This window comes from Pollicipes pollicipes, unplaced genomic scaffold, assembly GCF_011947565.3.
Source record: "Pollicipes pollicipes isolate AB1234 unplaced genomic scaffold, Ppol_2.1 Scaffold_7261;HRSCAF=8764_pilon_pilon_pilon, whole genome shotgun sequence".
Taxonomy (NCBI): Eukaryota; Metazoa; Arthropoda; class Thecostraca; order Pollicipedomorpha; family Pollicipedidae; genus Pollicipes; species Pollicipes pollicipes.
In genome coordinates, this window is record NW_023597054.1 from 9,106,630 (window position 1) to 9,121,585 (window position 14,956).

General features: G+C 56.9%; 1 protein-coding gene across 4 annotated transcripts in view; it reads right to left on the reverse strand.

The window, feature by feature from the left end:
- gb (solute carrier family 7 member genderblind) overlaps positions 1–14,956 on the reverse strand; it is a 41,234-nt gene that overhangs the window by 3,249 nt on the left and 23,029 nt on the right. For 3 of the 4 annotated variants that reach the window (XR_005095670.1, XM_037235991.1, XM_037235990.1), the window contains 8 exons: positions 10,563–10,717; positions 8,553–8,775; positions 6,678–6,793; positions 6,217–6,342; positions 3,019–3,118; positions 2,297–2,465; positions 1,250–1,353; positions 440–536 (listed from right to left, as the gene is read on the reverse strand). Coding sequence is in view for 3 of the 4 variants with exons in the window: in XM_037235991.1 (XP_037091886.1) it covers positions 440–536; positions 1,250–1,353; positions 2,297–2,465; positions 3,019–3,118; positions 6,217–6,342; positions 6,678–6,793; positions 8,553–8,775; positions 10,563–10,689 (1,062 nt within the window). In the remaining variant the exon portion in view is untranslated. The remainder of the gene's footprint in view (positions 1–439; positions 537–1,249; positions 1,354–2,296; positions 2,466–3,018; positions 3,119–6,216; positions 6,343–6,677; positions 6,794–8,552; positions 8,776–10,562; positions 10,718–14,956) is intronic. The other variant, XM_037235992.1, reaches the window with a different exon arrangement.

Sequence of the window (14,956 nt, forward strand, 5' to 3'; positions counted from 1 at the left end):
AACGACCACGCAGAGGGACACACATACAGGCTATGGGCGACCCGACGTATGGTAGGTCAGAAATATCCGAGGCTACGTCCGTCCCTTGGAACTGGAATGCCAGTTAGAGCTGGGGTATCCACTTTCATACAATATCCAGGCACACCTGGGCGTTCAAAGCGATCGCGGTCTGGCTTATACGTGAGCACAATTTACATCACAATACCATATATAAAATGCTCCATGTAAAATTGTTATTTCTACATATAATGAGGCTTTCAAAACACGATGATTTACCACCGCAGGTAGACGACAAAAACATACAAAAGCTATGTGAGTTTCAACCGAGACATGCCCATGCCACTCTCATGCTTTCCATCGGGCGCGCCGGCGACCGACGAACGTGGACGCGCCGGCGTGGGATCAGCGGTCAGGGGACAAATCACGAGCTGATACTTACGAGGAACACCAGCGACGGGGTGGGCGTGATGTACTTCTGGCTGATCAGAGCCAGGGCACCAGGAAAATGGCCATTCCGAGCACCAACGAAACATAGCCTTTCAACGGAAACGGTAACAAAACAGCGAGTCAGAAACGGTAAACGAAATCAGGCTCTAAACGGGAGAGGCGGCAAAGGAAGATCAAGTGGGCCTACCAAAAACTTGTGGATTTGGGAAACGCGACTGAATTTACACACACAGGAAATCGCCACCTCTTACCCCCTTCCCCCCTCCCCCCCCCCGATAAGAACGATGAAGTAAAGCTTCTGAATTCATATTGGACCTTCTCGCTTAAAGGCAAGCCTGGAAAGCGTGCGTTGTACACTTTTTTGAATATCTCAGCATTAATGTTACACGGCTTACGCTGTCGAACGGTGACAAAAACACTGACTGCCTCACTTAGACCTGGCAGAAAACTCGCACGCTTCAAGCGCTAAAACGTCCTCTTGGTAGACCCACTTCCTGCAATACAGCCGTGATGCAGTGCCTTAAACACTGAATGTTAAAGGCTTAAAAATAAAATAATACCAGTAACACAACTACAAAATAAAATTGAAATAACTAAAAAAGTTATCAGACAGGAAGAGTGCATGCTGGATTATTCTACCACATTGTATTGCACGGCGCACAATACCGGATACAAAGCACATTGTCCATGAGTACTGCGAAAAGCATGCTACGCAGTTCTGGTACAACTGATGGTGGCGTCGTAGCCACAACTGTGCTGAGATGCCGCCTACTGGCGTCGTCGCCATGGCTGGGCGACTCACCTCGATGACGTCATGATGTGCACGCTGAGTCCGCCGAAGGCCGAGAAGGCCACGAACAGCGGCATGACCCAGGCCATCACACCCAGCGTCTTGTTCGCGAACGTCTGGGGAGCAGCAGAGAGCATGTATGAGAGCGGGACGGCATGACCGCCGCGAGCGGCAAATGTAAGCTTACAAAATCAAACGTGGTAAGTTAACACGCACAGGAGTGGCTAGGTCCTCCAAATTACGTGAAATTCGTAAGAAAATGATGGAGCCTTGGCGACGCATGAACCTACTAAATGCAATTAAAGTTATTTATGAACATGGTATTATTGTGCAATCAAATGATCTCACATGCTTTGCGGCCACCGAAAACGCCACAGGTTTTCACCTATTTGCGCAATACGACGCCTGGAACAACACAAATGCCCCCAAGAAATATGACGAAACCGGCGACTAGTTTCGACGAAAGCACAGATCGGCCAAGGCAAAGAGCACATGTCTCTGTCTGTCTCTGCTGTTGAATGTAAGTGACCTGGCGGTCCCCGCGTCGTGTCAGCACTGCATCCTGTGTTGCCGCCATGACTTGACACCTGTGGGCCCCACTACTGGTATAAGGTTGTGGCCAGGTACTTTAGGAGCCGCGTCAGTGGTTTCGGGGCCAAACCCAAACCACGCAGAATCACTGCTGAATAAACAAGGCTGCAGGACGGCCATAATAGTCCCCCCCCCCCCATTCGGCGATGTACCCGAGGGCGTCTAAGGTGCGTCCGCTGATCAGACGGCATCCGTTGCCAGTTTTATAACGCTGAACTAGGCTTCAACGCACGGTACCGGGAACGATGTTCATGGTGAGCAGCTCAGACAAGTATAATGCGCGTCAAATATAGGTTACCGCAAACAGGTTTAGCAGCGACGTTCCAAATCTCCTCTCGCCAACCGCTGCGAAAGCCTCACACACGGGTCTTCCGTTCCAAACGCAGGAACATGCGTTCCTTCCTCAAAACGAGCCTTCAGTCGCTTTAAATCGCTACCTACCTGCCCTCTGAGGACGAGTTAACTCACCACGGCGATCGCGTCCGAAGCCAGCATCTCGTACGGCGAGAGCACGACCAGATAGGCGACATTGGCAAGCACGTAGATGCAGGTGACCAGCGGCAGACTCAGGTAGATGGAGCGCGGCAGGTTCCGATACGGGTCCTTCAGCTCCTCCGTCATGAAGTTTAAGTAGTTCCTGTGCGATGGAAACCTGTTTGTCAGACGACCTGTCGGCCGGACACAGTGGAGCACGCACCGGGCGAGTTTTCCATGCGGAGCGCAGAGAGCAAGAGCGCGGAGAGCAAGAGCGCGGAGAGCATCATTCCAGCGCGTTGTACGCGATTACACACAACTCATGCTCAAGGATAAGAGGGGAGACACAGCTTCGACCAAATGCACCCTATACAGTTCCGAATGTATTTGATACAGTTCCGTACGCAGCTGATGGTGATGACCATGGTTTTACCACGTCGTCGTAATGATGACGTACATCAACGAAAAGCGCGCTAATAACCTTGCCTGTAGCTGGCCACCCCAACACGTGGTACGGGCAATCCGACGGTACACTGACAGACCCAGCGCCACAGCCACGCTACGCTACGCCACATGCCATGCTAGCGATGAGCGGCCGGGGCCAGCCGCGGCTCCGTTGTTCGAGAAGGCCTGTCTGACGTACGACTTCCGCCCAGCCATGACGAGCTGTTGCCACGTGACCGCAGACAGCGACGCGACAGTGACGCGGGCCGTACCAGCCGGCGTAGGAGAAGATTCCCGAATAGAACGAGACGGCGATCTGGCCCGGGTCCGTCGACATGCCGTCGAACGCGTTGCTGAAGCTCTGGCCGTTGCCTGAAACCAGGCGACACGTGGCGACGGCGGATGGGTGAGCGCCTGGACACATCTGAGGAACGACTTTTGCGGCAGGGGCAATAGCGTCTGAGCACGCGGACACTTGAACCCTTCCCAATAAAAGCAACCATTGCTATATGAGCTACCATTTGAGTAGGTCCCAACTGACAGACATTCCGCATCGTTCATACCCTCAATCATGGTCGAAAGGTCTCTGACCCAGATCGACCAGACTGTATCAGCTAGACTAGTTGGCAAGGAACAAGTTAACCTCAATTTACAGGAGACGTCCCACACTTGTTCAATGACTAACTTCCCCACAATTGTTGTAAGCATCACACTGCTCTTATCTCTAAAGCGGTGTGCCCTCCTTCACGTGACGAGCAATACGCATCACGAGTGTCCTTCACGTGACGGGCAATACGCATCACGAGTGTCCTTCACGTGACGAGCAATACGCATCACGAGTGTCCTTCACGTGACGAGCAATACGCATCACGAGTGTCCTTCACGTGACGAGCAATACGCATCACGAGTGTCCTTCACGTGACGAGCAATACGCATCACGAGTGTCCTTCACGTGACGAGCAATACGCATCACGAGTGTCCTTCACGTGACGAGCAATACGCATCACGAGTGTCCTTCACGTGACGAGCAATACGCATCACGAGTGTCCTTCACGTGACGAGCAATACGCATCACGAGTGTCCTTCACGTGACGAGCAATACGCATCACGAGTGTCCTTCACGTGACGAGCAATACGCATCACGAGTGTCCTTCACGTGACGAGCAATACGCATCACGAGTGTCCTTCACGTGACGAGCAATACGCATCACGAGTGTCCTTCACGTGACGAGCAATACGCATCACGAGTGTCCTTCACGTGACGAGCATTACGCATCACGAGTGTTTAGATACTGGTGGGTGGGTGGATAAGGACGGGGAACACAGTTCTGCGCGTCGGCCCCAATGTCATGGCACGACGACCCTCCCCAGACAGGATCAGGGGTGCCGGCCAACCAACCCCCAAAATACATCAGATGCTGGCCGTCGCCCAGCGTCGAGGCCGCCCAGCCTCTGCCGCGACCAATCAGCGGCCCAGACGGCGTGGCGTCACGGCTGGCGCCACGCACGACGTGCGCCGCCGCCGTCGACATTGGCTTGCAACGAACGCCGCTACGCACGGCTCGACCCGGAAGCCATTCATTTGACGGGACAGACACAGCGTCCAGCAGCCGCTCCACTAGCTCGACCACCGCGCGTTCCGTGAGAACGCAACACTTGTTTTGAGATGGCTGTGAGAACTCAGGACCACTGCTCTAATGATACCCGACAACTAAGCATCTTCCGCTGTGGCGAAGCCAACGGCTGGGGCGTCCGCTGGCCAGCCGCGCCCAACGGCGCCAGATTGGGGCTGACATCCCCCGCCCCCCCCCCCCCCCCCCACCCTCCCTCCCTCGAGAGCGACTCGTGCCGGGGTGGCACGGGTCACCAGCTGCGGAATGTGCCGATTTGGCCCATCGGGCCCCAATAAGTACATTCTGCAGTTGGCGGTGACGTCACGGGCCCGCCGGAGACGGCGGCCCCATCAGCACCAGTGCCGATGACAGGGGCGGGCTACGGGACGCCACGCGCCCCGTGAACAAGGTAGCTCGCCCGGACACCAGACGACCGGGCAGACATGCGCAAGCCCACCCCTGGGACTGGACCGGGGTCGGCGCCTGCCCGGTGACACGCTCCCGCCTGGAGACCATCTCGGCATGCAGGCGTGCCATCATGTATATGCAATCGCATGTAACATCGGTGGCGTGGCTCTTTTGGGCCGTCACGAATGTATTTCTTAATTGAGCGATCTTGGTCGGATCAAAATGAATACACACCAGACGCGCGGATAGTCAGAGCAGCCTCAATATGTTCCAAGAATTACATTTGAAGTTTGAACCAAGACTATAAAACAAGGTACAGTATTCTGCTCCCAAAATGGCGCTCACATTTTTAATGTATACGATAGCGTCGAATGACGTCATTTCCGCACCGAATCAAATCGGTCATTTTTCAGTAATGCGTCGGGGTACTGCTATCTTGCGGCGAAACTCTGCCAGTGGAGTTTAAGACTCTAAGGCCCTGCCGACCACAGCGAAACACGGTGCGGGCGGCACTTGCCGACCACAGCGAGGACGGACAAAGACGGCCCCTGCTGACCAGAGCCGAGGACAGACAAGGACGGCCCCTGCCGACCAGAGCCGAGGACAGACAAGGACGGCCCCTGCCGACCACAGCGAGGACGGACAAAGACGGCCCCTGCTGACCGGAGCCGAGGACAAACAAGGACGGCCCCTGCCGACCAGAGCCGAGGACAGACAAGGACGGCCCCTGCCGACCAGAGCCGAGGACAGACAAGGACGGCCGCTGCCGACCAGAGCCGAGTACAGAAAAGGGCGACCCCTGCTGACCAACGCCGAGGACAGACAAAGACGGCCCCTGCCGACCAGAGCCAGGGACAGACAAAGACGGCCCCTGCCGACCAGAGCCGAGGACAGACAAGGACGGCCCCTGCCGACCAGAGCCGAGGACAGACAAGGACGGCCGCTGCCGACCAGAGCCGAGTACAGACAAGGGCGGTCCCTGCCGACCAACGCCGAGGACAGACAAGGGCGGCCCCTGCCGAACTACACCTTCCCGTGTACTGCCTAACAAAGGGCCGATGACAGACAATGGCGGCCCCTGATGACTTAAACCATCCCGTGCACTGCCTTACAACGCTGTTGCCCTGGCGTTCCCTTGCCCCTTCCAATGCCACAGGCTGACCAGGGAGTAATGACATCATACGAATGATCAGATGAGCTGTGTCTCAGCCTGACGAGTGGCGGGCTGGAGCTCCAAGGCTAGACTCCTAGCTGGTGGTCCCCCGGAGGGCGCAGCCATGTCTGTGGGACCAGTGCATTGCAACAGGGACTGCCCACAGCTCGTGTGGGACCGGAAGAGAGACAACCGGCGGTCCGGGCGGAATAACCCGAGGTATCAATGGCAGTACAGGCGGTACCAATGCAGAGGCCGTCAGCAGTCCGGGCCGAGCCAGCAGCGGCACCACCTACCCATGCAGAGCACCACCAGGCCGACCACGATGACAAGGACCAGGGCCAGCAGCTTGGTGACCATGAACAGGTTCTGCAGCCGCGTCGTCACCTTGACATTGTAGCAGTTGATGAAGGTTAGAATGCCTGGAAATAGAGCCGGCAACCGGCCGCTTTAGCTCGTGACGCAGGCTGACGTCAGGTGGCGACGTCCGAGCGCCATGGCTCCGTGCCACGCGGCCCACTGACCGCGACACGCTAATTTAAACTGGGTCAACAATGTGTCAAAATCAATGTTCAAACCGTTCGATGCCCAGAACCTTCGTAAAATGGGCTGGCAGAACACCCAATGAACTGCTTCTCGAGTCAGTTTTCAAATACTATTCTCACTTCAAGGACAACGTTATGCAGCGCGATAATAAGCTTAATGCCAGAACCCTGGGAAACGCGGCTGTGCAGGGAAGTTTCTGGCGGTCACTCACAGATGGCAGCAGCGGCCAGCAGGCGGACTGCGTAGGAGTTGATGTCACAATTAGGGAAGAAGGGCTGGAGTACGTAGTTTCCGAACGTCAGGCCCATGATGGCGTTGGTTGTTGGGCTGCAACAGTGTGGCCAAAGTCCCGTCACACAGACGTTATGCCTTCCCATGGCGTGGGCAACGGAACATCGCAAAAAGCAGCAGGACAAACGAAAGAGACAGCTGTCCGAGGCCCGAGCAAAGCCAGGCGCGGAAACATGGGCTGTGATTGTGTACGTGGTGCGTTGTTCTTCAAAAAGACATATTGCATGTGGTTATGACTGACTGGAGCTTGGACCTGCAGGATGATGCTTTTCTTCACACTGTTTTTAAGCCACCTTCTACGCCACCTCACACTCCATGATTTTCGGAGGCTGCGCTGAACAGGCCACTGTGACTCCAGCTCAGTCAGCGATTGGACGGCGATGAGTGCCTTGTCCCGTTATGAGGGCGCCGCTCTACAGGACGAACGCTGCGAGCAGCGCTACCCCGCTAAACCAACCACAGCGGTTCAATAGCAGAGGCACGATGCAGCACTCCACGAACTCAGCGTTCACGCGGTTGCTGTGACGCTGCACGCGGGCAGACGACACTCATGGCATCAGCTATACAAACACCGCGTTAAACGGAGCCGCGCGCCCCCACGCGGAGCCCATTGCTGACCGGCGACGCCCACGCATCGGACCTCACGCAGTCCCCCCCCCCCCCCCTCCAATCGTCAGTTGACCCCATCGGAGCTGACAGAATTCCTGCTATGCTCGCCGAGCCCGACAATGACGACGGCCAGCGCCTCGCACTGGCTGACGGGTGTCAGTGGCTACATCTCCGGCCGGCAGATGTGATCGAACGCAGGGAGTGGCTGGCGATCAGAAACTGACGTTCCCCACACCTGACATGAGAACGGCACGCCGCCAGGTCACGCCGTATGCCGTCTTATCCGGCTCTGAGACGTCAGCACCAGCGGCAGAGACACGACAGCCAGCTTGCCCCTAGTCGGGAAGATTGAGTCCACAGCCACCCGCCCAGCTGTGATGCCCTGCACCCGACCAGAGCGCGACTACCGGGCGCCGCCTGGCACGAGCCATCGCGCCGGCGCCGCCTCCGCCGGCAGACGCGACGTCCCAGCGGGTACCGAGGCGCGCCTAACGAGCAGTGGTGTCTGGGACGGCACTGTAACGACTCCGCGCGGGCACCCTTACAGTCGCGCGCCGGCGGAGCCTGCACGCGCGACTCTGGTCCCTGGTAGACACTGGGACTGATGACAGCATCCCTCTGCGGATGGATGGAATCACTCGTCGCACATAACTCGAGGGAATGGCCCGGTAAAATGGCTTTGTTGCAAGGCAACTCTGATCTATAATAAACAGCTGCATATATTTATATATACAACGGGGTCTGGACTGAGTAAAACCACCACGCAAGCCGATATGTCTCATGCATGAACAAAGCGCAATCTTATTAGCGAGTGTGCGTGCGTGCGTGCGTGCGTGTGCGTGCGTGCGTGCGTGCGTGCGTGCGTGCGTGCGTGCGTGCGTGCGTACGTGCGTGCGTGTTTGTGTGCGGTACTTGCGTGTTTGCAATTTATCGCTTAGCAATATGTGTAAAGCGTCCCAGGACGGCTCGGACTAGCAGCGAGCGCACCCTCAAGGCTGTCAGTGAAACAGAGCGAGAAAATAAAGCCGACTCAAACAGCTTACCCAAGATCGTCTAGCACAGCAAACCTTGCTGTGCTAGCTATTTTAAACCTACACAAAATGACGGCGGGGCGAATGAGCCAACACTGAGATCACAGCTCACCCGCCTGTTCCGACACCCGCCTCTCCCCCTCCTCCTCACTCACACGAAGATGAGGTTGGCGTCCCAGAGGAAGAGAAAGGCCGGCAGCGGTCCGAACGCCTCCAGTATGTAGGCGTAGTCGCCGCCCGACTTGGGGATGGTGGTGCCGAGCTCGGCGTAACAGAGCGCGCCGATCATGGAGAGCAGGCCGCACAGGCTCCAGACCACCAGCGACATGCCCACCGAGCCGCACTCGACCAGCACGCCCTTCGGCGAGATGAAGATGCCTGCCGGGCGGGCCGAAGCGGCTCAGGTCACAGCGCGGTCGGCGCAACAGAGGGCGTGCGGGCCATCAGGCGCCGTTAGACAAAAGTCAGACAACGATGAACGGTTTGGGCCTTCCGTCTTAAGGGCGATATGCTCAGATAAAAGCACATCGTCTACAGGGATAACCACACGTCGTCGTCGTCATCGTGGCTTTACGCCGCCCGCAACTGTGGCAGCTATGAGGCGTCGCGTGCCTCCCACCCTGGCAGGGAGGGCGGCACCGCGAAACCCGAGCTCCGTACCTCCGATTTCCCAGACGCGCAGCTTAACCATATGACGTTGCCTGCCTCTCGCCGTGGTGGGAAGAGCGGGCGCCACGGGGACTCGAGCTCCGCACCTCTGATTTCCCAGACGCGCAGCTTAGGCACTACACTACCGGTAGCCGGGGACAACGGCACGCTAAGCAGGAACAGCTTGGGGAAGTTAGAAGTAAGCCCCTCCCCCCCTCCCTCTGTTTCCTGAGTAACTTCTGAACCGTCCCAAACAGGCCTATCAATATCTCAAAATCTGGCTGGTCATCAATTTAACACATCCTAGCGGAGGGAAATCGATGTTCAGCCAAATTATTTCCCTATGACGTTATCCGTAAAAGCCTGCACGTCAACTTTTCATCATGCAGTATACTGCAGTTTTTCCTCATTCTGGAGACTGGTTTAATGCAATTCGTCAACCGGCTTGATCGTTAACCGGCTGGATATTGATTGCCGCTGCTTTTTCGTCTGGCGATTATATCTTGACGTACCAGAATGGGAGAGAACTTCCTAATGCCACAGGCGGCGACATATCCCAGCAGGTGTCGGAATAACGCTCATTTGGGCTTCAATGAGCTTACATGCCGCGTTACAGCATTGAGAACACAAAATAATCCAGCTCTGCTAAAACGTGCTGTGGTTCGGACACCTCAGTGGTTTACCCGCCACCACCACCGCCTCCTAACTTTTACAACGCTGTAAACCGCCCCTAGTATCCATATGACCTACGGTACCAAGCAGACTGGGGTAAGGGAACAATGGGATCGACAGCACACTAGTGACTTTCGTCACCACGCGCTCAGACGGCCCCCACGCGTGACATTACACCACTTGGTTAGATGCCGTGTTGCAACTCAGTCCAAAGTGTGCCACGGACGTTTGCCACCTCGGTACCAACTGACACCGCGCATCGCAGAAAATGTTTGCCAGAACGTCTAATCCCGTGCATTGTGTATTTGAAAAGACGGTCAAGGGTGGTCACTTACTGCGATCTCAACAAACATGTCAACGGGATCCACATATGTAAACAGTTCGGCCACATCGCTGAGCGACATTGCAGCATACGTCGCAACGCTTTCATTGAGTAGAACAGAGGAGCAGCAGCCAGCCAACAACGCTCCCTCACGCATCTTGTACCAGCCAAATTTCCGGAGCAGGCATGGTCTGACATCAGCTATTCTTCCCCACGCCACATCTGGCCTAGTGCAACGCGCATGGTTCATAATGGGTCTCGCCTGACGGCAATTTTCCGGAGTCTGAGTGCCACAAAGCTAGACTTCATGGTATGTGGAACGCAACGTCTGAATACCAAGAGCCACAGCACTCAGAGTACCCCGAAACAACTGAAGTTACTGAGGTCATAGCTCAGAGCAAACTAATGGCGCCATTAGTCCACGGCGCTTGAGCCCAGCGAGAACACAGTGCCGGCGTCTAGAGTACCGAGACGCGAACCCGCCTGCGCAGCACCAGACGCGTGTCAGATCGGTGGGTCCTACCTGAGCCGATGATGATGCCGAGGATGACAGCCACGCCCTCCAGGAGGCCCAGCTCCTTCTTCAGCTTGACGTGGCCGTCGCCGGCCGAGGATGAGCCGCTGCCGCGGCGCGCCACCTCCTCCCCCATGGTGCCGACGGCTTCCGGAAACACTCCGCTGCAGAAGGCACGCACGGGATGACGCAGAGCAACGATCAGTCAGGACGGCACGGGACGCGTGGCCACACCGCGTCAGAACCCACCGGGCAGGTGAAATCAGAGGAGGGCTACTGGGGGAAGCGCCCGCTGAATGGGTCACCGGCAATGGACCGCAGCGAGGCGGGGCTTCGCGATGCGTTGATGAGTGTGACTCTTTTGTTGAAACAGCAAATGCTTACTTTTAAACAACGCACGAGTGTCCGTAGCGACATTCTGCGAGAGAACTGCACGCGATTGGGGTCAAACGGCTCGCAGTCGATATTTCATGTCTGTCAAGTGAGAAATGACAGTGGGTGTCTCCGGATCTCGCGTGCGGTGCTGTTGTGGGTGGACACCACGTTGCTGCACGCCAGAAGGGGAGGGAGGAACGACTCGGCCAATACAACCATACATACGGTCATACTGCTGATAAGCTATTGGAGCACACCTTGCGCCTCACATGGTGCTTGTTATCCGATTGGCAGCTCGCTACTGAGTACTCGAGAATCATGGTAACACATCCAGGTATCTTAGACGCAATGACCGGCATGCATTGCACTATTAAATCACCTTCACAAAATGGAATCGTCATGTTTTCGTCACCGATGACGGAATCATTTTCGTTCAGGACAGCATGCACGGAAGGCTCTAGTTTCGCGCAACTATTAGGCCCACCTTGCCGAATACAGCACACACTTAAACCGTTGATTCATAATTATAAATAGCAAATGATTGTCCGCGGCATGTTTGTCACACAGTACAGCGGTACGCTGCGCTAAAACTCAACCGCCTCGTGCAGGGTTGCCTAAACGCAGCGACCTTCTCACATCGACAGGGACAAACAATGGGAAAACAGTGGGGATCGAGCCCAGCTCCGCTCGGTTACGACAGGATCGAGCTCAGCTCCGCTCGGTTACGACAGGATCGAGCCCAGCTCCGCTCGGTTACGACAGGATCGAGCCCAGCTCCGCTCGGTTACGACAGGATCGAGCTCAGCTCCGCTCGGTTACGACAGGATCGAGCCCAGCTCCGCTCGGTTACGACGGGATCGAGCCCAGCTCCGCTCGGTTACGACAGGATCGAGTCCAGCTCCGCCCGGTTACGACAGGATCGAGCCCAGCTCCACTCGGTTACGACAGGATCGAGCCCAGCTCCGCTCGGTTACGACAGGATCGAGCCCAGCTCCGCTCGGTTACGAGAGAATCGAGCCCAGCTTCGCTCGGTTACGAGAGGATCGAGCCCAGCTCCGCTCGGTTACGACAGGATGGAGCCCAGCCCCGCTCGGTTACGAGAGCATCGAGCCCAGCTCCGCTCGATTACGAGAGCATCGAGCCCAGGTTCGCTCGGTTACGAGAGTACGCTTCTATGCCGCATTTCATGATTTATCATGTGACGTCCGATCATGTGACACATCCTAAGCCAGCCACAACTCATCCGAGCTGATCAGCATTCTTGTGCATTGGGACACATGCCAGGATCAGCTCCACTCCATGCCATTTAACATAGCGATTATAATCAAACATGAAAAATTGTTGGCACATATATCGGTTATTGCAATTTACTCCGACATACGAGCTACAGAATGTAACACCGAGCGTTGCTTCACGCGAGCATTCATTCGTTTTACATCAGTTTTATTATTCGCGAGGCCATCAGCCGGCCTGCGCTCATCAGCCTACACACTCACACGAGGCGCTTCATAAGCTCACGAAGTGCGGCTTCAACAAGGGACCACATGGGCGCCGGCGGCTCCAGTGATCTCGCTGCCGCGGTCAGCACTGCACACACCACGCTGACTGCGCACTCGTCACCAGTGTCGTCATCACTATCAGCGCTCAGAAGTCGCGTTAGCTCGCTGCTGGTTGCTCGTTGCTCGCTGCTTGTTAGCTTTATTGGGGGCAGGAACCGGGTATGCCCTCTAGTCTCCACAGCCTCGGCAGGCCACCCCAGCCTCACCAGACCCCGCGCTGCGCCCGCCCCACCAGACGAGTCTGTGCCGAGTCCCAACTCACCGGAGTCAGCGGATGACGCCCCGGCCCGTGGGCCCAGCGCCGCCCTCCCGGTGGGCGGCGCTGGGCGGCGCTGGCCCGTGTTTCGGTGACGCTCCAGCCCCGGATGCCTCCTGTTCCCGGATCCAACCCGCTCGGGTTACGCCCGCCGTGCCCACAGCCGTGACGATGTGTCCGAGGCGCACGCGGTAGGGGCGGGGCGGGGCCGCGGCGCCTGGCACAGCGCCCAGGCGATCCCGCACCACACCCCCCACACAGACAGCCGAGGAGAGCGGCTGGCGCAAGCCCCTGCCAGCCTGCATCGACCGGTTCCTCCCATCTTTACCCGGGAGCTGCGTAACCTTAGCCGACTGCAAGACGGCGGACTCCGTTCGTTGTTCGTAAAACGCAATGCAACACTCACTGCATTGTTACTGTATGAATAAGTGTTGCGCAAAGAGCATACGTATTGCACCTCCCAATGGAATTGCGGCACGTGGAGGATGATCGAAGATCTTCCAGGAGGGCCCAGCTGTGTTACCAGTTGACAGATTGATAACCTGGCACCTGGCCACAGCGTGGAAATGTGCCGTGTACGGACACATCCGCCACTATCCCAGTTTGAGCCGCAGGTGCCCAGGACCCAGTCCAAGCCCGCCCACAATCGGAGCGGGGCACCACCGAACGATCGTCCACATGTGGCCTGGCGCCGGCAAGCAGCTGCGAAACGCCACGACACCAGTCGCCGCGGCCCTATTTGCGGTGACCCGCCGGGCGCGCTGCTCCCGGCCGCTCGCCCTCAACTGGGTGTTCAGCCGAGGGCGGAGACGGGACTAGCCGGAACCCCCTCATTAGCCCGATCATAAGCTGCTGCGAACGTAGTTCAGATAGCGGAAGCGGGTCCGTCCGGTCGCCCTCCGGACTGACCTCGGACTGACCTCGGACGAACCACGTCTAAAGTTCGCTAGACTCGGAATCAAGTATGGTCACGGCTCCGGGTCCGTCCGGTCGCCCTCCGGACTGACCGGACTGACCTCGGACGAACCACATCTAAAGTTCGCTACACTCGGAATGAAGTATGGTCACGGCTAGAATTCTTAAGAACGATGTATCGAACGACCTGAAATTCGGGGCCAGCCCCTTCGTTTGTCTGCACTCAAACACAATGCTAAACTATATGCTGATCTTTCGTGGTTAACACAACTTTCTACATCGCCGAGTGTGGACTGCAAAATAAATTGACGCTTCACGCATCAGACAGAGGAATGCAACTGCTACTTCTGGCCTCGGTCACAGCTGGAAGAACGAGTCTATCATTTGGCCATATCCTGTTGCAGATAACAGTCATTTTGAAGTGATTAGCACACATGCCGGCTCGAGGTCGCCAATGGACTGACCCCGTGGGGCACCCCGCAGCGGACGGGTCACGGGTCACGCCTCTCCAAAACACGCGGGTCTCGTCAGCTCGCCGGCCATTCCGTCCCAGCCGTGCGAAATTTCGGCACAAGGCGAACGGCCACCTTGTTATGCACCAAAGCTGGTAGGCGCCTCTTCCCTATTTTCGCGTCCGACGTGAGATATACAGGGAGTACGTATCGAGCGGCAGCGCGTGGGACGGACGGCGGGCGGCCGCTGCGACGGCGCGTGCGGCGAGACGGCGTCGGTGACCTGGGCCACACGCCGCGCGGCACCAGGCTGGGTCCGCCGCACCAGCTCGAGCTGCGCGGGACCCCACACACGCCCGACATTCACTACCTCAACCGGACGGGCGGACCACGCATAACGAAAGACATTCTAGACGCTTGTTGATAAGCCGTACCAGGACATAAACTCAATGTTTCCATGACCGAGTCCAACTGCCCGCCATTAAGTGGTCAGGGTAAGAGATAGACAGCCGTATCAGCGCACGTCACAAATTGAGTGCAACGCCGCGCATTAACACAACGGCCTAGTGATCCAGCTTACCGAACGCAATGAAAATGGGAATCATGCTGCACCACCGATAGTGCATGACCGTCATCAGATAACACAAACAGTGAAGAAGGCAGCGAGTAGCAGCCTCACCACTCGGGTGTCGTGTTCTATCAAGTCAGATTCAGTATTTCACGTAAATGAAAAGCCTTGGCCGTTGTCATCGACCGCCACGCCCCATGCAGATGCTCCAAAGCATCGGAGCACGTTTCCATGGCTACGCCGGCCGCCGGGTGCAGGCGGGTCGGCTAGCCACGTCA